The 23,373-nt window shown below is 40.1% G+C and overlaps 1 protein-coding gene across 2 annotated transcripts in view; it reads left to right on the top strand.

The window, feature by feature from the left end:
* The window catches only part of LOC126484418 (Bardet-Biedl syndrome 4 protein), a 131,052-nt gene that overhangs the window by 63,772 nt on the left and 43,907 nt on the right, over positions 1-23,373 (top strand). For both annotated transcript variants that reach the window (XM_050107931.1, XM_050107932.1), the window contains exons 7-9: positions 997-1,119; positions 1,750-1,921; positions 16,680-16,873. In XM_050107931.1, the coding sequence (XP_049963888.1) occupies positions 997-1,119; positions 1,750-1,921; positions 16,680-16,873 (489 nt within the window). The remainder of the gene's footprint in view (positions 1-996; positions 1,120-1,749; positions 1,922-16,679; positions 16,874-23,373) is intronic.

Genomic DNA, 23,373 nt, shown 5'->3' with positions numbered 1-23,373 from the left:
ACTGTTTCTAAGTGTTTCTGTACCATCTCCCAGTTTCTTAATTTCGTTGAGTTCATCCTTGATACTCCCCCTCTGCTGCTGTGAAATTTCATTTTATATGCCTGTATCTTGCTAAAGGAGATCAGATGTGGAAGTGACCGTAAAAACTGAATATTTCTTTCATGCCCCACAAAAATAGCAATTTCCCCCACTTTCAAAAGTGTATGGTTTGTTAATATTTGCACTTTTATTTGCCTTAAAATGTTGTGCGTAGCTTGTGGCCTCTTGCTGTAGTCACTTGCTCTTTTGGTTCAGTGATGTTTGGCAAACAGAAAAATGGATTTTTCTTGAGTTTTGTCAGTCACTTTGTCAGAAAGATTCCACATACATGTTGAAGAAAGCCGTGACAGGTAACAGAGCTTATAAACACACTACTTTATTTTTTGTTGTCATGAATTAAGATTTGTAAAGATTGCTTTCTCCATTCCTGATAATATCAGACATTACTACATATGATGTCTGTGACTTTAGCTTTTCAGTTTTGTTTCCATGTTTGTGGTGTACAAAATAAAAAGAGTGAAGAAATTTAATATTAATCTTAAGTTCTGTAGCAATCAGTTTAAAACTGCAACAGTTACCAGGGATGCTGTGGAAGATTGATCTGTGCAACAAGAGAAATCGCCATGTAATAGTATCAAATGCAAACTTCCTTTTATGTGGAGACTCTTTTGGCCGTTACGTGTAGTTAATGACAGACAATATTGTAACATTCAAATAAGAAAGCTGAAGTGAAAAGGTCATGTCCAGAAGTGAATCGGAACAAAGTAAAGACATTAATGGAACCACCTTTCAAGTGGAAAATGTATAAAATGGCCCCAGCCCCCTCCCCATAAAAGGCAGTCATATTGTGAAAACTAATAAAATATTGTTTATGGTAGTGTGTCATAAAACTTTCAGGAGTGTTAATTCCAATTGCTTTATTGTTACTCAAAAAGGCCTTACTTTCATTTGTTTCAGGACCATAAAGACTGTGAGGTAGCACTATCAAAATACAAAATTGCTACTCAGTATGCACCTGAATCAGCACCATTGTGGAGTAACATTGGAATGTGCTTTTTTGAAATGAAAAAGTTCATTGCAGTAAGTCATTGTGGTATTACAAATACAAAATTCAAGTTCAGTGTACTGTTCTGTTCTCATTTCTTGTCTTTTCTTCCTGCCCATTCATTGCATTTTGTACAACCTTCACAGAGCACAGACTAAACACCTCGACCTTGTCATCATGTGTTAAGATTTTCATCATACCACCCTAATTTTGATTTTCTTTGATTTTCTGAGATCAAGTACAGGTAATTTGAATAGCAGGTTGGTCCTTGCAGTGAAACAATGCCCAAGGCTTCCACTATCAAATGTCAGTTTGGATCTGTGCTTCATATTTAATGACCTTATTGCCAATGTGACATTATGTGGTAACAGTTTTTCCATTGTTTTGTTGAATATTCTTATTCTGTCAATGATCCCAATTCTAAATTATTTTCTCCATTCTCTTCTCAATTGTTTTTTGTCCCTTCTTATTTATTTAGTGTTATTTTTCGTCTCTGTCACCATCTTAAAAATCTTATTGGCTCCAGTATAAAGAGTACTACCCTTTTTTCCTCCTGCTTAATAATGTGTAACTAATTTCCATTGAGCTCTATTTGTAATTTGGTTTGCCACTTCTTAACTAAGCACATTACTTTCTTTTTACAATTATGACTTATGTATTTTCAGGCCATCAGCTGCCTTAAGAGAGCAAATCACCTGTCTCCTTTTGATTGGAAAATATTATACAACCTTGGACTGGTTCATTTAGTGACACAGCAGTATGCATCAGCTTTTCATTACTTGTCTGCATCGATAAATCTCCACCATAGATATGGGAATGCATTTATGCTGCTTGCTCGTAAGTTTATTATACTGAATAAGTTATCAAAATATTCAATGAATTGTACACTGTTTATAAAAAGCTAACTAGTGGCACACAGTGACATTGTTTCAAGGAATATGAATTGTTCAAACTGTATAATTTTGTCACAGAAAATAAGGGGAATCTGAAATGTAGTGGAAAAATATTGGCCAGCTATGAGTAGGACTCCATACAAACTTCATTATGTATATATTATAAAATGGATAGATTGCCACTCACTATACAGTGGAGATGTTAAGTCGCAGACGGGCACAACAAAAAGTCTGTTTGTTTAGCTGTCTTTTTTTTTCTGTCTGCAACTCAGCATCTCCACTATGTGGTGAGTAGCAATCTATCCTTTTCATTGTATTGTAATTATGTATACAGACAGTTCATCCATCCTGGGAATTGAGGATACTGACAGTTTTTGCTTGTTATTGACATTCATACTGGCAAGATATTGGTCCTGAAAATTCAGTTTTTTGAGAATCTTTTAATTATAATTTTGAAATAAGACAACAAATGACAAAAAATATTTGTTTTATATGACATAATTACATATTTACACTTTTCAGATGTTTTTTCTTTACTTGCACTGTAAAACATTGCTGTTTCTGTAATATTGATTCTAGGCCAGTGGGAAGTACCCTATAGGTTTTGATGAGCAAATTTCTGGCTATCAAAGTATGTGACATAAATGGCCATATGTTGTGATTACATTGACTTAGAAGCTTCAGCTTCAATTTTTTGCACCAACAAAGAACCATGTGTGACATAAATTTCAACTTGATATAACTACTTGTTCCTGAGAAAATGGGTTTTTAAGAGTGATATAACTACTTATTCCTTAGAAAATGGGTTTTTAACAGTCTGACAGACAGATGGACGGAAAACAAAATCATCATATAAGGGTTCCATTTTTACTGATTGAAGTAAAGAGCCATGAAAAAGGCAAAAAAGCTAATAACAGACTTCTGTGGATCAGTATTTGCTCCCAAAAAATTTTATATATCCAAGAAACTAATACTTATGACAGGATAGCAAACAGGATTGTTTAAAAACTGACGCAAATGGCAGCTTTTAGAACTAGAGATTTCTTCATTTGAGAAAACTGTGGAATTGGACTATTTGGGGATTAAGTGAAAAGTCATTTGATATCCTGTATGAAGACACTGGAGCTCTTTCCAGCAGTGGTTCCTATTTTCTTAATTGACAGGAATCCTCGGCATTTGCTTCGAATTACAGGCTTTAGCCTGGCAGTAAGGATCTCACTGTAATGTACACTATTTATTGTTGTGCCCCTTTCCCTATAATGTTCCAGTACTGGACCTTGTGCATCTCAAAAAAATTTTGAGCATCAGTTTTTCAGAGGATGGTTGGGTCTTGCACTTTTTCTTGCACGGTGAATTTGGATATTTCCATTCCATGTTCTGCCGTTTACTCTCCGGCTTGTTATGATGGATCCATTTTTTGTCACCTGTCTATTTTTTTATATTACAGGCAATCCTAGAACATTGGCTCATAGGGCCTGTATAATGCCTGAAGCTGACAGCTTGCTTAACAAACTAATGTACCTGCAACTGGTATTCAAGAAACTTCAATATTCGTCACAACGTTTAATGAAGTCTTTCAAGAAATAATGATAATCAACCATGGGAAAATGTTAAATAGTATTTCTTGCATGTGTAAGGAATGTTCCTTTAAAAGTGCTAGATTCATGAAAATGTTTGAACAGAGGTTCTCTTCAGCCAATTGACCAAGATGGAAACCTTTGTGAGGGCTGTGAAGGATGAATTTTTTTGTGAACGATAGGAATCTACAAAGTTTTGTGTGACTGTGTACAACAGACATCTAGCATACTGAAAGAATCAACAACATAGGAAAAGATATATTGCTATATACTGTAAAGAACACATGTCAAGTTGTGGACAGGCATGATTAAAAGACACTCACCTGTAGTTTTCGGTCACAGCCTTTGCCAGTAAGGAGGACACACACACAACATTCAGACTTCCACACAAACAAGCACACCTCATGCACTCATGACTGCCAACTCCAGCGTCTCTGGCCACACACATTGTAACTTTAAATTACTTACCAGACAGCAGTGTAATATTTGGTGTCCTACAGAAGAAAGTAAGAACTGTCCAGTTACAATCTCATCATTAACGCCAAAAAATTTTTGGCCTATAACCAATAAAATAGTTACTTTAATACCAATAAAATTTATATTGTAGCTCTTCACTCCACATCTTAATCAGGTTTCCAAGTTAATGTTACCCTCAATTGTCAATAATTATACAGAAATAGAAATTCCATTACTGATACTGAGCTGGTAGAAATGAAGAATCAGTTAAAAATCATTGTTTCTGAAGGCAAATTGCAGACATGAAAGGCTATCTTGCTGAATTTTAATATCTGGATGAGCAGGCAAATACAAAATCCAATCAAAATCACTGTGCTCGCATACTGATGGTAACATGTTTTGTCACTCTTGCATTGTCTCATACTCATATAAATAAAAATAAATAAATAAAGTAACAACGTCTTACTATACTTCAATACTGACACTGTCTTGCTCTGATCATCTCACATTTCACTTGCCATATTTATTTCTGACAGTCATCGTTTGTGTATTTATTTCAGATGCCAGACATTCATCGTGATGTATGAGTATAAATTAAATTAGTAGCCTAGTCAATAATTATATTCACACATTAACAAAATAATAATCTGCAGTGTAACTGTCTACACTCAGCCCAGAGCACATCCCAGCAACAATATTACTTGACAATAACTTCCTCATTTCTTACACTAATTACATGTTGGAACAATTTAGCTCACCTATACATTACTGAGCAATGCAGAGTTACAGGTATCAAGGAATTAACCCTTTGACTACTGTTGACAAGTTAACTGAACATGCTCTTCCTCTCCCCAGGTGCTGTTATTAAGTGCAGCCTCAGGGTTTTCCTTCAGCACTATTGACAAGTCAACTAAGACTCCCCCGGCTAACCCCTCAGTGTTGATGAGAGGCACCTGCGTTCTGTTGATGAGTTTAAGCATACAGCAAATTTCTATCCTGTAGCTAAGTTTTATTTTGGTACTTTGTCTGTTGTGATCTCATTTTGTTCCATTCAGCTTAGGTTTATGTCTTATTGTTCATCAGAATTGCATCACAGTGTGTTTCTCATCATCTGTTCAACAAGGAAAACTGTGGTTGCACTGAGGCAGAGATTATGGAGATACAAAGAGCAACAGTGAGGATCAGTTATTCATTGTTGACAAAAGCAGTAACTCCTCCACAGATTCTGAAACTGACTATTCTGCACCACCTGTGTCAGCAAGGGTGAAACTACAGTCTTATGACTCAACTAGAGCTGTAATGATAGTTTTTATCAGTCCAAACAGTTTGAAAGTTTGGAATTTTTGGAGTGGGGTACCAAAATTGATTTGGAAACAGTTGAATGAGAAGTCCTCTTTAAATCTCTGTAGATTTTTAACATCAGTAAATTTGCAAAGAAGTTTCAAAGTTAGAAACTAATTTTTTTACAACTTCAATAATGTTCATTTCAGTGGTTTCAAATCTCAGATTGACTGAAAGAGACATGACAAGAAGCACTTCCGAGTTAATTAGCACAGGGCAAGGCAGGCCACTTGCTTCATCCCAGCCCAATGCAGGCTACTTAGCACAGATGGGTGGGTTAGATGATTAGATTAGTACTTGTTCCATAGATCATGAACATGACACTTCGTAATGATGTGGAACATGTCAGTTTAATAAAAGGTGTCTATACAAGATATTACACTACACAAAATATTACATGACACGTAATATTTTTAATTTTTTTTCTTTTGTTTCTTTTTTTGTGGGGGTTGGGGAAATTACCCACTTACTATATCTAAAAATTCATCTGATGAGTAGAAGGAGTTGCCATTAAGAAATTCTTTTAATTTCCTTTTAAATGCTATATGGCTATCTGTCAGACTTTTGATGTTATTAGGTAAGTGACCAAAGACTTTTGTGGCAGCATAATTTACCTCCTTCTGAGCCAAAGTTAGATTTAACCTTGAGTAGTGAAGATCATCCTTTCTCCTAGTGTTGTAGCCATGTACACTGCTATTACTTCTAAATTCATTCGTATTGTTAATATCAAATTTCATAAGTGATTATATATATTGTGAGGCTACAGTGAAGCTCTCGAGCTCTTTAAATAAGTGTCTGCAGAATGATCTGGGATGAGCTCCAGCAATTATTCTGATTACACGCTTTTGTGCAATGAACACTCTTTTACTCAATGATGAGTTACCCCAGAATATGATGCCATACGAAAGCAGAGAACGAAAATAGGCATGGTAAGCTAATTTACTGAGATGTATATTGCTAAAATTTGCAATGACCCTATTAGCATAAGTAGCTGAACTCAAATGTTTCAGCAGATCTTCAGTGTGGTTTTTCCAGTTCAACCCCTCATCAATGCATACACCTGGAATTTGGAATATTCTATCTTAGCTATCGATTTCTGATTGAAGTCTATATTTATTAATGGTGTCATTCCGTTTACTGTGTGGAACTGTATGTACTGTGTTTTGTCAAAGTTTATGAGAGCCCATTTGCAGAGAACCACTTAATGATTTTCTGAAACATATCGTTTACAATTTCACCAGTTAATTGTTGTATGTTGGATGTGATAGCTATACTTGTATCATCGGCAGAAAGTACCAGCTTTGCATCTTCGTGAATACAGAATGGCAAGTCATTAATATATATTAAGAACAGTGCAGTGTTCATCTCAGCGTATAATGAGCATGTGTGCACCAACCAACTGGGTAATATAACAATTTACACACTAGGGGATATAATTAAACATTCTTAACCCTTCACTATAACAGTTAAACACAATCACTGTTGTTCATACAAGGCACATAGCTTTCATCAAATTAGTTTTAAAATTGTATCCTGATCCTGCATAGTTAAAAAAATGGATGCCAGGAGTCACTATTATGCAGGCTTACATAAACATTAGATCCAAAGTTCTCCTATATTGATACCAGGTGGCAGTGTTATCTCAAAATCTCTGTGGGTGAACAAAGAATAGATTATCAACAGTTTTATAAAGTTCAGAGGCATTTCTGTCACTGTAGCTGAATACTATGTTTCTCACAGCAACTGCACGAATTGTGACTTTCAAAGGTTTAGCATTTCCTCAGTTTTTAGGATGTTTTGGTAAAGGGAGCAATGTAAATGCCTCTGGAAGACAACATAACCCACTGGGATGATGACTTCCATTTTATACCATTCCTGGTGTCCACTAATGCCTTAACTCTAAAAACTATGGACAGACATTTTTGGAAGATCATTGTTTGGTATTCTGTGACTTGTCACCAGTTTTTATGGATATCCATCTCCTCATGAACAATGGCATGCTTGCACCTTATACAGAGCAGCAATATGGTTTTTGTAAAAATGATAATAATAATAATAATAATAATAATAATAATACTTATGCTATACCAATATTGACCTATTCATTTGGAGTAGTGAAATGGAGTAACACAGAACTAGAAGCACTCATTACACTTACACGATCACAATGCCACAAATATAGAATACATCACATACATTCAGCAACAGAAAGATTCACATTAAGCAGAAAGGAAGGAGGAAGGGGATTTATCGACATAAAAAAACCTACATTATGGACAGGTACCGTATTTACTCGAATCTAAGCCGCACCTGAAATTTGAGACTCTAAATTCAAGGGGAGAGAAAAGTGTTAGGCCCCACCTCCAAATCGAAACAGAGTTGGTCCATTGTAATATGAGACACAATTTAGGTTGAATGATTGATGATACAGCTACAGTAGTCGTAAGCTTAGCAGTTAAGCTTTACCAGGTAGCCATTGCTATGTGTCAGGCGCGCCGTCCGTATTTATACGGGTACCCTTCCTTTTTCATGTGCTTCGTCTGGTTTGAATTGATTGCTTATTTTCTTTGATCTGATAAGTGCCATTCTCTTTGTTATAGTTGTTTACGTCACTCTAAGCTGAAAATGCATTACTGTACTGTGTCATGCATTGTTGGTCGCATTCTGATAATGAGTGTTCATGGCATGTCGCCGCTCGTGGCATGACTTGCTTTTGTGCGCGCTGCCACCGCTTACAATAAAAAAAAGAGAGTTCTGAATGAGAGTTTAGCAAAAATTTTTCTCCATTTGAAAATCTTTGCAGACGCCTCTTTAGTACATTACATTCTGCTCAGAAATTAGAGTCATGTTAGATTTAAAAATCTAGTGAATTACCGTGCTTCATTTCTGACTGTATCACTATTAGGCATAAGAATAATACGAATATAAACGTGACATGATATGTATATTCTTCCGGGTTTGCTGTTGTCTCACTCTAGTTTCATAGTTTATTAGGCAGATAGGATTTAAATGAGATAACAGCAAACACGAAAGAATACATAGCAAAATGTTTATATTCATATTATTCTTATGGTGAAGAGAATACTGCATGTGATTCACAATTCATAAAAGTTCCTATTAGCAACTATCTCTTCTCACAGGTAGGAAAAAATTCAGTTGGCCATATTGACAAACATCCCAAACAGTCTTGCCAGTCGGATTTTCGTAGTAGAGTGAAATGCTGCTACATTCGAAGATGAAAAATACAGAATTTGTATTTACTTCGTTGGATAGTGTATGAACATGCAGTGTTTGAAACTCGGGGCGGAGAAAAAAGCTCGTCTTCCACTTTTCTTTTTTTAATTAGTTACTGACGCAGAGGTTTTGGCGCTACATATATTCGACGGCAGAAGTTAGTTGTGGCGGCACCTACCAACATTTTTCAGAACTTCCACTTACTTTGCACTCGATTCTAAGCCGCAGCTGGTTTTTTGGATTGCAAAAACTGGAAAAAAAAGTGCGGCTTAGATTCGAGTAAATACGGTAGACAATTTAAGAAAATTCTTTATAGAACGAGCTCCACAGTGTTGTCAAGTGGTTTAAATTCTGCCAGCAATTCAGCTGTAAGATGGCTGTAAGGTTATCAATCAAAATATTTGAAGAACAAATTATACTGTCCCTGATGCACACCCAAAAGATGTTGGAATGTTCTGTCGACTGGGGAAAAGGCAAGAAATAATGCAAGTTCTATTAACAATGGAGAGAGAAAAACTAGTTTCTTCTGTGAGTTGTCCACAGCTTTTTAGGCCATTTCTCGCCACATCGTATCCAACCTTCTTGGTCCATGTATAAAGTCTTTCAAATTTCTTCATTGCATATCTCCTCCATGTGATTTTACCATTCTGCACAGGATCTCTGGTATGGAGGTTGCCAACATAGTACTATTTTCGGCCATATGCCCAAACCATTTTAAATTCCATTTTCCCTCTCTTCAGTAATGTACATGGCAGTTTTCATTCATTTCCTGATTTCTTTCTTTAGGATCTTCTCTTGCCTTCATACTCTATGACTTCTTCTCAAAAAACCAAGTTGCACAGTTTCAGGTCTTCTATCTCGTTTCATTATTTCCCAGGATTCCACTCCTTATAAAAAAGTTTTGCGTTCTTGATTCATAAAACCTTTTTCTTTTTGTTAATTTCATCTGGCCAGAAGATGTTTTTCAGATTATTGTTTGCTTGCTTAGCTCTGCCTTATTTCTTACTTACGGGAAACTTGATCTGAGAGTACAACTCCTAGATTTTTATATTTTTTATATGCCTCAGTAGTTTTTCCATTTGTGATAATCTTGTTTTAGGAAAATGAATATTGTTAGTCCAGCTTTATTGTATGTTTCTAAAGTTTTGTCCATCATGTACTCTGTATCATAGTCCTCTGCAGTCAATGTTAAATGATTATGAGTGAATAGTAAATTCAGTAGGAAATATCTCTCTCTCTCTCTTTCTCTCTCTCTCCTTTCGTCCTCCCCTCTCCTTCCCTCTTTCCTGATGAGGCAACAGTTTGTTGCGAAAGCTTGAATTTTGTGTGTATGTTTGTGTGTCTATCGACCTGCCAGTGCTTTCGTTCGGTAAGTCACCTCATCTTTGTTTAAACAAAGATGATGTGACTTACCAAACAAGAGCACTGGCACGTCGATAGACACACAAACAAACACAAACATTTGGATGTGACTTACCATACGAAAGCGCTGGCAGGTCGATAGAAACACAAACAGACACATACGTACACACAAAATTCAAGCTTTCGCAACAAACTGTTGCCTCATCAGGAAAGAGGGAAGGAGAGGGAAAGACGAAAGGAAGTGGGTTTTAAGGGAGAGGGTAAGGAGTCATTCCAATCCCGGGAGCGGAAAGACTTACCTTAGGGGGAAAAAAGGACGGGTATACACTCGCACACACACACATATCCATCCACACATATACAGACATGAGCAGACATATTTAAAGACAAAGAGTTTGGGCAGAGATGTCAGTCGAGGCGGAAGTGCAGAGGCAAAGATGATGTTGAATGACAGGTGAGGTATGAGTGGCGGCAACTTGAAATTAGTGGAGATTGAGGCCTGGTGGGTAACGGGAAGAGAGGATATATTGAAGAGCAAGTTCCCATCTCCGGAGTTTGGATAGGTTGGTGTTGGTGGGAAGTATCCAGATAACCCGGACGGTGTAACACTGTGCCAAGATGTACTGGCCGTGCACCAAGGCATGTTTAGCCACAGGGTGATCCTCATTACCAACAAACACTGTCTGCCTGTGTCCTTTCATGCGAATGGACAGTTTGTTGCTGGTCATTCCCACATAGAATGCATCACAGTGTAGGCAGGTCAGTTGGTAAATCATGTGGGTGCTTTCACATGTGGCTCTGCCTTTGATCGTGTACACCTTCCGGGTTACAGGACTGGAGTAGGTGGTTGTGGGGTTGTGGGAGGGTGCATGGGACAGGTTTTACACCGGGGGCGGTTACAAGGATAGGAGCCAGAGGGTAGGGAAGGTGGTTTGGGGATTTCATAGGGATGAACTAACAGGTTACGAAGGTTAGGTGGACGGCGGAAAGACACTCTTGGTGGAGTGGGGAGGATTTCATGAAGGATGGATCTCATTTCAGGGCAGGATTTGAGGAGAGCCACATTCAGAGTCTGGTCCAGTCCCGGAAATTTTTAGCCGCTTCCCACAGGTTTTAACCTCATTATTTCTTCGTCAGACAATTGTTAGCCTCATTTTCATAATCTGCCACCACAAAACCACTCCTTTTAATATATTACACGCAGTTTTTTGAAATTTTCTCGAATTTCTCCGTCCTCTAACGTGTTTTGGCGGCAACACAACCACGTAACCTTTGTGCACATCGTTGTCTACCAACCCAAATCCAACATAGCCCAGCTGTAACCAACACCTTTTCGCCTTTTTTCACACCAGATCTCCAGTTACTTTCCAGTCCACCTTTATCCCTCCCCATATATATTTATATATTTTCATTTTCATTTCCTCATGTTACACTTTCCACCTTCTAATACCATGTCACCCTCACAACACCCCCACAACGACCCCATTAAGTTTTATTTACATTCCCTCCGCAAACATGCCTTCGCCCTAGCCAGATTACGCTCCCATATTCTATTTTCTCAGGCTTGTCTGACATTTGGCATTACCCCCAAAGGCCTCACACTTAAAGTTCCCATCTCTGGCTGCAACCCTTCTTTCCATCAGTCCCTATACCAGTTCCAAACTGAACAATCCATTGCCCTCACCCACCTAATCCTTCACCTACACATCAACTCAGCCAATGAACACACCCGTCAACTCCTATCCTTAATAAAAGTCCTTAATCTTTCCTCTCCCGCATCCACACCGGCTGTTCAGAGCATCCTCCTACAGGCCAACCGTAAATTAGAACAGCATGCCACCCTCCACCTCAAAAAACTATCCAATCTCCTGGTTTCCCACCTCCGGAAAGGCAACTCACTCACCCTTCACAACCTTTCCAGCAAACCTCAACCTCCTCTCATTGCACACAAACCCAGTCTCTCCCATCTACTCAATCTCCCACTTCCAGCTCCACTCCCTCCAAAACCTCAAAATTCCAATCAACACAATCTGGAACCACAACACCCTAATTCAGTAGTTAACCTTTGCTCCAAACCTCTCTCCCAATCCGAAACCTCTGTCCTATCCAAAGGCCTCACCTTCAGCCCCACTCCCAGATTCAACCAAACAGCCCTCGTCAAAGATTTACTGTCCTACACTCGTACTCTCTGCTGGAAATATCACTTTGCCACGAAGAAAAATGATCCTAATCCTACTCCTAATGATCCAACTCCCCAAGACACCATCCAAATTGAACCCTGCCTGGAACAGTTCCATCCTCCGTCGCAGCGGGACCCACCTCCTCTTCCTCAAAATCGCCCTCTCCAAACCTTCCAGGAATTTCTGACTTCCAGCCTTGCATCTCAATCCTTCTTAAAAAAACCTTAATCCTACTCCCAACATCACCACTGCTGAAGCCCAGGCTATCCGTGATCTGAAGGCCGACCGATCCATCGTCATTCTTCCGGCGGACAAGGGTTCCACGACCGTGGTACTTGATCGTCGGGAGTATGTGGCTGAGGGACTGTGTCAGCTTTCAGACAACACCACATACAAAGTTTGCCAAGGTAACCCCATTCCTGATGTCCAGGCGGAGCTTCAAGGAATCCTCAGAACCTTAGGCCCCCTGCAAAACCTTTCACCTGACTCCATCAACCTCCTGACCCCACCGACACCCCGCACCCCTACCTTCTACCTTCTTCCTAAAATCCACAAACCCAATCATCCCGGCCGCCCCATTGTAGCTGGTTACCAAGCCCCCACAGAACGTATCTCTGCCTACGTAGATCAACACCTTCAACCCATTACATGCAGTCTCCCATCCTTCATCAAAGACACCAACCACTTTCTCGAACGCCTGGAATCCTTACCCAATGTGTTACCCCCGGAAACCATCCTTGTAACCATTGATGCCACTTCCTTATAAACAAATATTCCGCACGTCCAGGGCCTCGCTGCGATGGAGCATTTCCTTTCACGCCGATCACCTGCCACCCTACCTAAAACCTCTTTCCTCATCACCTTAACCAGCTTCATCCTGACCCACAACTTCTTCACTTTTGAAGGCCAGACATACCAACAACTAAAGGGAACAGCCATGGGTACCAGGATGGCCCCCTCGTACGCCAACCTATTCATGGGTCACTTAGAGGAAGCCTTCTTGGTTACCCAGGCCTGCCAACCCAAAGTTTGGTACAGATTTATTGATGACATCTTCATGATCTGGACTCACAGTGAAGAAGAACTCCAGAACTTCCTCTCCAACCTCAACTCCTTTGGTTCCATCAGATTCACCTGGTCCTACTCCAAATCCCATGCCACTTTCCTTGACGTTGACCTCCACCTGTCCAATGGCCAGCTTCACACGTCCGTCCACATCAAACCCACCAACAAGCAACAGTACCTCCATTATCACAGCTGCCACCCATTCCACATCAAACGGTCCCTTCCCTACAGCCTAGGTCTTCGTGGCAAACGAATCTGCTCCAGTCCGGAATCCCTGAACCATTACACCAACAACCTGACAACAGCTTTCGCATCCCGCAACTACCCTCCCGATCTGGTACAGAAGCAAATAACCAGAGCCACTTCCTCATCCCCTCAAACCCAGAATCCCCCAGAGAAGAACCACAAAAGTGCCCCACTAGTGACAGGATACTTTCCGGGACTGGACCAGACTCTGAATGTGGCTCTCCTCAAATCCTGCCCTGAAATGAGATCCATCCTTCATGAAGTCCTCCCCACTCCACCAAGAGTGTCTTTCCACCGTCCACCTAACCTTTGTAACCTGTTAGTTCATCCCTATGAAATCCCCAAACCACCTTCCCTACCCTTTGGCTCCTATCCTTGTAACCGCCCCCGGTGTAAAACCTGTCCCATGCACCCTCCCACAACCACCTACTCCAGTCCTGTAACTCGGAAGGTGTACATGATCAAAGGCAGAGCCACATGTGAAAGCACCCACATGATTTACCAACTGACCTGCCTACACTGTGATGCATTCTATGTGGGAATGACCAGCAACAAACTGTCCATTCGCATGAATGGACACAGGCAGACAGTGTTTGTTGGTAATGAGGATCACCCTGTGGCTAAACATGCCTTGGTGCACGGCCAGCACATCTTTGCACAGTGTTACACCGTCCGGGTTATCTGGATACTTCCCACCAACACCAACCTATCCAAACTCCGGAGATGGGAACTTGCTCTTCAATATATCCTCTCTTCCCGTTACCCACCAGGCCTCAATCTCTGCTAATTTCAAGTTGCCGCCACTCATACCTCACCTGTCATTCAACATCATCTTTGCCTCTGCACTTCCGCCTCGACTGACATCTCTGCCCAAACTCTTTGTCTTTAAATATGTCTGCTCGTGTCTGTATATGTGTGGATGGATATGTGTGTGTGTGCGAGTGTATACCCGTCCTTTTTTCCCCCTAAGGTAAGTCTTTCCGCTCCCGGGATTGGAATGACTCCTTACCCTCTCCCTTAAAACCCACTTCCTTTCGTCTTTCCCTCTCCTTCCCTCTTAAAGCTTGAATTTTGTGTGTATGTATGTGTCTGTTTGTGTTTCTATCGACCTGCCAGCGCTTTCGTATGGGAAGTCACATCATCTTTGCTTTTAAATATATTTTTCCCGCGTGGAAAAAAAAAAAATATATATATATATATATATACCATATGGCATGGACCTGGATTACCACTAGAGGTCTCTACAGTCGTTGCGCCTTAAGCCGTGGCTGCGCGCGCTTCTGGCCCGCGTATAACCTGAGGGCACCATGGTGGAGCACGTGGTCCCAGCAGCCAATAGCGATGTACCGTATCCTGTGTATATGCACCTGCCTCTCGCTCAGCTAAGCCGTTTGATGTTCGTGTGAGTCTGTCGGCATCTCGGCTACAGACAGCGTGTTTACTGTACTTTGTTTTCGTTTACGAGTGGACATTGTGGATTCGTTTAGTTGTCGGTTATGACTCTGTTGCTTCTTGCGTGTTGTTGTTGTAAGGTCTTGCTTGGTTGTCTGCTGTTGTTCATGTCCGTCCTTTCCCGTTCATATGTTTGTTGACGGGCCACTCCCGTTTGGTCCCACCTCACTTCGTTCTTGGCAACCCCGCGACTGGAACAGTCGCAGATACAACATATACAGCACTAAACAGTGATTCAGTTTTGTTTAGTCAATTGAATAGTAGCAAAATTTGAGTCTCAATTTGCTTGTTGGTACTTACTAGAAGATTTTTGGTGTTACTCCACATCATCATTTACAAACTCATACGTTTGCACTCCTACATATCAACTTAGCCTCAGGTATTCCACCATGAATTATTATGTGCAGTTGAAACTATTTATGTTCTTCACCCAAGGAGTAATTTGTAATCCAGGTGAGAATCTTACATATGTGATAGTACATGCTGGTTTACTAAGGTTTGTGCTGATGTTGCAGAAATGTTGGAAATAAACTATTCTCATTATTGTGTGAAATATTTGTATTTGCTAAAATATGCTTAAATTTTTTTATATGTTCTTAAGCACAAAATTTTCCAAATGAAGATGACTCTACAGTTGAAACTGCAATTGTGATAAAGAAATAAAGCTAAAGCAGAAATTTTGCCCTACAAAAAGCATAAATTATTTGTTAATGTGATAATGGAAGAGCTTTGATGGTACATAAATAATCGATTGATGGAATATGAATTACTTGTTAACTGTTTTAACAAAGCACTTTGTTGTCTGTTTGAAATACTGTATGAAATTATCATTACATTTAACTTAAAAAAAAATTCAGATGTGCCTCAAAGAACCACAGACAATTAATGGTTAGCATTTATTTGGACTTGGACCTTGCATTAATATACCTGAAGTCCCACAGGTGATAGATTGCGGGTGTGAAAAAAATATATAAAAATGATAGTTTTTGTACTCTTGTCACAATATGACATTTCTTGAATTGTTTTGTGGTCCTCTCTTACTTATTCTAAAATTATTACAGATGCTACCTACTTTTTCTTCACAAACTTAAGGACTCAATAAACATCCTTTTAAAAGCATTGACAAAATCTCTTCAACTGTTTGAGATCAGTTGTCTTAATACAGGCAAAAATAATTTTCTCAAAACCAAAAAATGTGACTAAAACTGTACAAAAATATGTTCGAAGTCTAGTGGCACTGTGTTCAATCTGTGGATCATGTATCTGAGAGCAGCTTGTTTTTGAGACTGTGGGTGGTTTTAGGTTTGGTGTGGTATTGTGTCTATTGTGGTGGTTTTCTGTAAATACTGTATGAGTGTTGGTTATTTTTCTGTATGATAGATATATTTAGGAAGTTTATTTGACCTGCTTCTTTCTCTGAAGTGATCTTCACTTTTATGTAGTGTGTTTATCTCTGTGTGCAGTTGTTCTGTCTTCAAGTCTGGAGCATCTACTAAGCAGAGGATGTCATTCGTGTATCACCATCACTATAGTAGATTATATTTTCTTGGTAGCATTTTCTGAAATATAACGTAGTGAAGACTTTCACTTGCCTTTCACACTAGTTATTTCACTTGTTGATTTAATTTAATGTTCCTTCTTAACACTAAGGATGTAAGGAATGTGATGGGGTATTGCAGTTCACAACTAGTGCTGCACTGTGTCCTTTCTCTTATTTTATCATATTATCTTACATTATACTTATAAATTCATTTAAAAAGTACATGCTACAATTTTCTCTGTTGGACAGTTACCTTGAAGAAACTGGGAGATCCAGACAATGCTCAAAAGGCTTTTGAACAGGCTGCACGCCTGGACCCAACAGATGCTTCCATACCTTTGAACTATGCCATATTTTTGGCTGCTAATGCAAGAAAGGAAGAAGCTGCAGCTCAACTGAAAAGCTTCCAAGATATAGCACAGCAAGGAACAGTTAACCAGGAGGTGAGAATAATTAGTCTATGACGATATATGTCTCAGACATGGTTGCCAGATCCTTCTTTGTCTTTTTATGTTAGAACAGTTTTGCTATATTCATAGGCCAAACAGATAATTGTGGTGGAAATTAAGAAGACAGTGGGTGCTTATTCTGGAAGCATCTAAAAGAAAGTAGAATGCGGCAGAATTGGACAAAATCTTCCTTTAATGGATGCCTACAGTAGGAGTGTTGAGAATCTTGTAACTGAATACCACTATTTATTCGCCCAAAACATTCATGGAAGCATAAAAGTGGTTTTACTGCAAAAGCTCTTTTAAGGTGACATATCATATGTTGATAGGTATCAACTTACACAGGCTTCACTGGGCAGCTCTAGAACAGAAATGTGGCAAAACAGAAAAGAATAACCAGTAACATTTATTAAGAGTATGTCACAAAACAGCACTTATCTTTAGTACAATTGGTGTATAGCACTTGATATGCTATACTTAATACAGTGAAATCAGAATAAATTTATTGTCTTGTAGCAGCCTATAATAATGTCATTATAACTGAATGTAATATTGTAGACACTCACGATTGTCCCACTACTCTGTAAATAGCAACTGCTAAGTCGTAACATTGTCTTCTCAGTGGATCTCATAGAACTGCGCTCCATAGCATAATTGCAAGAGCAGTATTGAGCTGGCTGCGGTTACTAAACTGTCAGACTGCTCGATCGTAACTGTGAGTATCTGTAGTACATACTGTTTTGTGTCTGGTGGAAAGATATCCATCTCTGCCAGTACAAGGCAGAACCAGTGTAGTCAGCACTCCCTTTGGCAGCTCTCCACATTATTGGCAGATGTGTACAATGTGTAGGTGGACATGGCATGGAAGCAGAAAGTGATCTGAATTTGTCAGCGCCATCTGGAGGCTGCTTCTCGGAACCGAGAGGTGCCGGGTGAGTGGTTGTGCTTCTGTATGTGGCACCCTCTTGTATTTGTTGTGTACCCTTAAACCTGACATAACAAAGAGATATTGTTTTTATGAGAATCCACAGTAAAACAAATTTGGGAAATTAATAAACCCAGTCTTTGGATAAATACAGAAGACTTCTTCTAGGTGTATCCAGAGTTAGTACATTTCATATATGCGCAGGAAATAATGTATTGATGTGACCATAGAGTAAGAATATCTATGGAGTGAGCATTCAGAAGCGCAGAATGAAATTTTTGTTGCAAACACCTGAAAGTCACATGGCTGTAATACTACTACAGGCAGATACCACTCAAAAGCACTATGGGTTTTGTACACATGTTCATTGTCTGCAGCTGGTGGTCGAGTAGTTAGCATCACTGCCTGTAGATCACAGGGTCCTGGGTTCGATTCCTGGCTGACTCAAATTTTCTTCACAATTGGGTGTTTGTATTGTCTTCATCACAAATATGTGCAAGTCTCTGAAGTGGCACCAGATAGAAAGACTTATACCAGGCCCAGGCAGCCAAACAACCCCAGAGGCTAGGTCCCAGCTATTAATGCTGTATGGTCATTTCATAAGTATACTAATAATTTTTGTTTTATAACTGGAATGAACTTAATTTCTTAGACTTTTCTGGCGATTTTGTGACATCTTGTTGAATCGGGTGTATTGTTGGTGGCCTGCATTTTTCTAACACAATATTTTGATTTCGTACCTCGGCATCTTCATCAGGTGCTTTCTGCGACTGAACAACAGGCTGACCATGTCCCATATTTATATCTGTATCATGTCTGGCATTCCCTACACCATCCATCCCCACTGTGACCATGTCGGTTGGTCGCCAGATGTTCCATCTTCCATCCCCGCCCACCTCCGCTGTTTTCCCCGGTGGCAGCCATTCCATGGCGTTTCCTACTAGGTCCGTGCCAGCCAGGCTCATTCCTCGCACTGTTGACAGGCTGCGTTTGTTGTTGGTGACTGTTCCGACTTTCTCCAGCGCCCCTGTCATTCTTCTGGTCTTGTGTAATCTTCTGTTGTTTTTGTAATAGGTCCAAACCTGGGTTCCACACCATGCCGAGTTGGTATCCAGTTTCCCGGTTCATCAAGTTCTCTGCAATCTCGATTTCAATTGATTCAGTGATGACACTATCCCAAAATATGGGGGTCTGAGATAAGATCCTGGTTTTATCATAATTCATGGTGTGCTCAAGTTCCAAGCAATGTTCTGCTACTGCCGATTAAGTGGCTTGTCATAGCCTGGTATCCCTTTAGTGCTCTTTACATCTTATGTCTACGGTCCTGGTGGTCTGGCCAATGTGAGACATACTGCATTCATATGGTATATGAGAGATACCAGGTTTTCTCAGTCCGAGATCATCCTTAACCATTCCAAGAACCACTTTGATGATCTTGTTTGTTGGGCAGAACACGCTCTTGATATTGTGCTTTTTCATTATTCTGCTGATCTTAGCAGATATAGGTCCTGCTTATGGTAGAAAGGCTACCATCCTGGTCTCATTATCTTGTTCTTCTCCCTCAGTATCAGGCCATGTGGAGGGGTTTAGCGCCTTGCGGATGTCCCTTGTTGAGTATCCATTGTCTGCGAACACTTCCTGTAGGTGTTCTAACTCTGCTGCAAAGCTGTCTGAGTTGGACAGTGTTTTGGCTTGGTGAACAAGTGTTTTCAGCACCCCATTCTTCTGTGCTGGATCATGGCAGCTATCAGCTTGTAGGTATAAGTCGCTGTGTGTAGGTTTTCTATACACACTATGGCCTAATGTGCCATCTGTCTTCCTTTTCACCAGGACATCCAGGAAAGGAAGTTGACCATTATTTTTTAGTTACATTGTGAACTTAATGCTGGGGTGTATCGAGTTCAGATGCTCAAGAAACTCGTGCAGTTTTTTCCGACCATGTGGCCAGATGACAAATGTGTCATCAATGTACCTAAAGAAATAGGTCGGCTTGTAGGCAGCGGTCATAAGTGCCTCATCCTCGAATCTCTCCATAAACAGATTTGTAACTACTGGAGATAAGGAACTACCCATCGCCACTCCTTCAGTCTGTTCATAAAATTGACCACCTCATAGGAAAGAGGTTGAGGTTAAGACATGCTTGAAAAGGTCCAAGACAGCTCCACCAAATTTTTCACTGATTAATCGAGTGTGTCCTGAAGTGGTATCCTAGTGAACAGAGACACAACATCAAAGCTGTCCATGATGTCTGTGTTAGAGATTAGTAGGTTTTTGAAACGTTCCACGAAGTCTGATGAGTTACAGATGTGGTGGACGCGCTTTCCCACATACGGTGCTAACATCATCTTAATGTGGGTGACTGTAGGATAGGTGGTTGCACCAATATTGCTTACAATAGGATGCAACAGTATACCCTCTTTATGGACCTTGAGCAATCCATGTAATCTAGGTGGTACTGGTGCCTTAGCTTTCAGTTACTTGACAACCTTCTCAGACCATCCTGTTTCCTTGACCAGAGCTCTGGTTTTCCTGTCCACTCTATTGGTGGGGTCTTTCTCTAGTGGACTGTAAGCAGGTTCCTGTAAAAGCTGACTGATCTGCTCATAGTTGGTCTTCAGCAGTACGACAGTAGAGTTCCCCTTGTCTGCTGGTAACACCACTATGCTTTCATCTTCCCACAAACTCTTGCGGGCCATCCTCTCATCTCTTGAAATGTTTGTTTTGGGTGGTCTGGCTTTGGTGAGTGCCCTGTACATCTCTTTCCGAATCTCTTCTGCAACACTTGGTATTTCCGCAGAGCTGATGAAGCTGGGGATTGGCAGGTTTCTAGGAGTGACTGCAAAGTTGAGGCGACTTCCGAGCACTTTTAAGGTGGCATCTTCTAATGGGCACCACTCAAATTTACCACCTTGTGAGTATCATGTGCCTATTGCACTTTCTTTATTCATGCTCTCAAATTTCGCCAGTTGTCGAGCTGTAGGATTGTGTTTAATGCATGCCATCAGCGACCATGTCATACCGTCCATCCTGTTCCAGTCCTCTGGTACTAAGTTGTTTGCCAAATCCAGGTGTAGTCGAAGCAGATCCCTGGAGGTAACGTCCAGTCTATGCTGCATAACACGGATCCTTTCCCTTACCAGGCCCATACTGGCGCAATGCTGGATTTTGTTAGCAGCCTTAGATGTTATATGGTGTTTAGTTTTGGCAAAAAAAGACACCACATCATCTTCTCTGCACCTAAGCAGGAAACTGAGCACGCTCACCATCCTCTCTTTGCACTGTCGTAACTTCTCCAGTAACTTCACCTTCTTGCATATTTCCTCCCCATAGAGTCTTGCAGTGTAATTTCTTAGACTTTCCTGGCGATTTTGTAACATCTCGTTGAATCGGGTGTACTGCTGGTGGTCTGCGTTTTTCTAACACAATATTTCAGCATCGTACCTCGGCATAAAGGGGTACGCCATGAAACGGCCACCACTGGGGAAAACGGTGGAGATGGGCACGGATGGAAGATGGAACATCTGGCGACCAACCGACATGGTCACAGAGGGAGCGGATGGCATAGGGAATGTCAGACATGGTCCAGACGTAAATATGGGACACGGTCTCAGCCTGTCATTCAGTCACAGGAAGCACCTGATGAGGTCGCCAGAGGAGAAATGTAAGGATGTAGAAGAACATATCACTAGGGGTAAGATAGATATTGCCTACAGGAAAATTAAACAGGCCTTGTATGAATATCAAGTCAAAAGCAAACAAAAGCAAGCGGAAAGGTGGAAGGAGTACATAGGGGGTCTAAACAAGGGAGACGTACTTGAGAGCAATATTATGGAACTGGAAGAGGATGTAGATGAAGCTGAGATGGGAGATATGATACTGTGTGAAGAATTTGACACAGCACTGAAAGACCTAAGTTGAAACAAGGTCACAGGAATATACAACATTCCATTACAACTACTGATAGCCTTGGGAGAGCCAGCCATGACAAAACTCTTCCAGCTGGTGAGCAAGATGTATGAGACAGGTGAAATGACCCACAGAAGAATATAATAATTCCAGTTACAAAGAAAGCAGGCGCTGACAGTTGTGAAAATTACTGAACTATCAGTTTAATAAGTCATGATTGCAAAATATTAACATGAATTCTTTACAGACAAATGGAAAAACTAGTACAAACCGACCTTGGGGAAGATCAATTTGGATTCCTTAGAAATGTTGGAACACATGAGGCAATACTGACCCTACGACTTATCTTAGAAGACAGATTAAGGAAAGGCAAACCTATATTTCTAGCATATCTAGACTTAGAGAAAGCTTTTGACAATGTTGACTGGAATACTCTCTTTCAACTTCTGAAGGTGGAAAATGTAAAATACAGGGAGCGAAAGGTTATTTACAATTTGTACAGAAACCAAGTGGTCATTATAAGAGTCGAGGGGCATAAATGGAAAGCAGTGGTTGAGAAGGCAGTGAAACAGGATTGTAGCCTATCCCCCATGTTGTTCAATCTGTATATTGAGCAAGCAGTAAAAGAACCAAAAGAAACATTTGGACTAGAATTAAAATCCATGGAGAAGAAATAAAAACTTTGAGGTTTGCTGATGACACTGTAATTCTGTCACAGACAGCAAAGGGCCTGGACAGCTGAACGGACTGGGCAGTGTCTTGAAAGGAGGATATAAGATGAATGTCAACAAAAGCAAAATGAAGATAATGGAATGTTGTATCAGGCGATGATGAGGGAGTTAGATAAGGAAGTGAGATAATTAAAGTAGTAAATGAGTTTTGCTATCTGGGGAGCAAAATAACTGATGATGGTCGAAGTAGAGAGGATGTAAAATGTAAACTGGCTATGGCAAGGAAAGCGTTTCTGAAGAAGAGAAATTTGTTAACATCGAGTATAGAGTTAAGTGCCTGGAAGTCCTTTCTGAAAGTATTTTGTTTGGAGTGTAGCCATGTATGGGAATGAAACAAGGACTAAAAACAGTGTAGACAAGAAGAGAATATAAACTTTCAAAATGTGGTGCTACAGAAGAATGCTGAAGATTAGATGGATAGATCATGTAACTAATGAGGAGATACTGAATAGAATTGGGGAGAAGAGGAGTTTGTGGCATAACTTGACTAAAAAAAGGCATCAATTGGTAGGACACATTCTGAGGCATAAAGGGATCGCCAATTTAGTATTGAAGGGAAACATGGAGGGTAAAAATCATAGGGGGAGACCATGAGATGAATACACTAAGCAGATTCAGAAACTTTTAGGTTGCAGCTGTTATTTGGAGATGGAGAGGCTTGTAGAGGATAGAGTAGCATGGAGAGCTGCATCAAACCAATATCTGGACTGATGACCATAACAAAAACAACAATAAAAAGGGTAAAAATATAATTTTTTTAAAAAAACTACTTGAAAATTAAGGTGTGTCTTATAATCTGTAGCATATATGGCCTATAAAATACTATATGTAACTTCATAAAAATACTCAATTTTCTGCAGAAGGTGACTGAAAAAGTGAGTCCTTTCTTCTGCTTACTTTCTTAACAAACGTGTCAGAAATTGTATCAGTAA

The sequence above is a fragment of the Schistocerca serialis genome, chromosome 6 (genome assembly GCF_023864345.2).
Source record: "Schistocerca serialis cubense isolate TAMUIC-IGC-003099 chromosome 6, iqSchSeri2.2, whole genome shotgun sequence".
Classification (NCBI taxonomy): domain Eukaryota; kingdom Metazoa; phylum Arthropoda; class Insecta; order Orthoptera; family Acrididae; genus Schistocerca; species Schistocerca serialis.
Note: the sequence above shows the minus strand (reverse complement) of the source record. Positions and strands in the feature narration are given on the sequence as shown.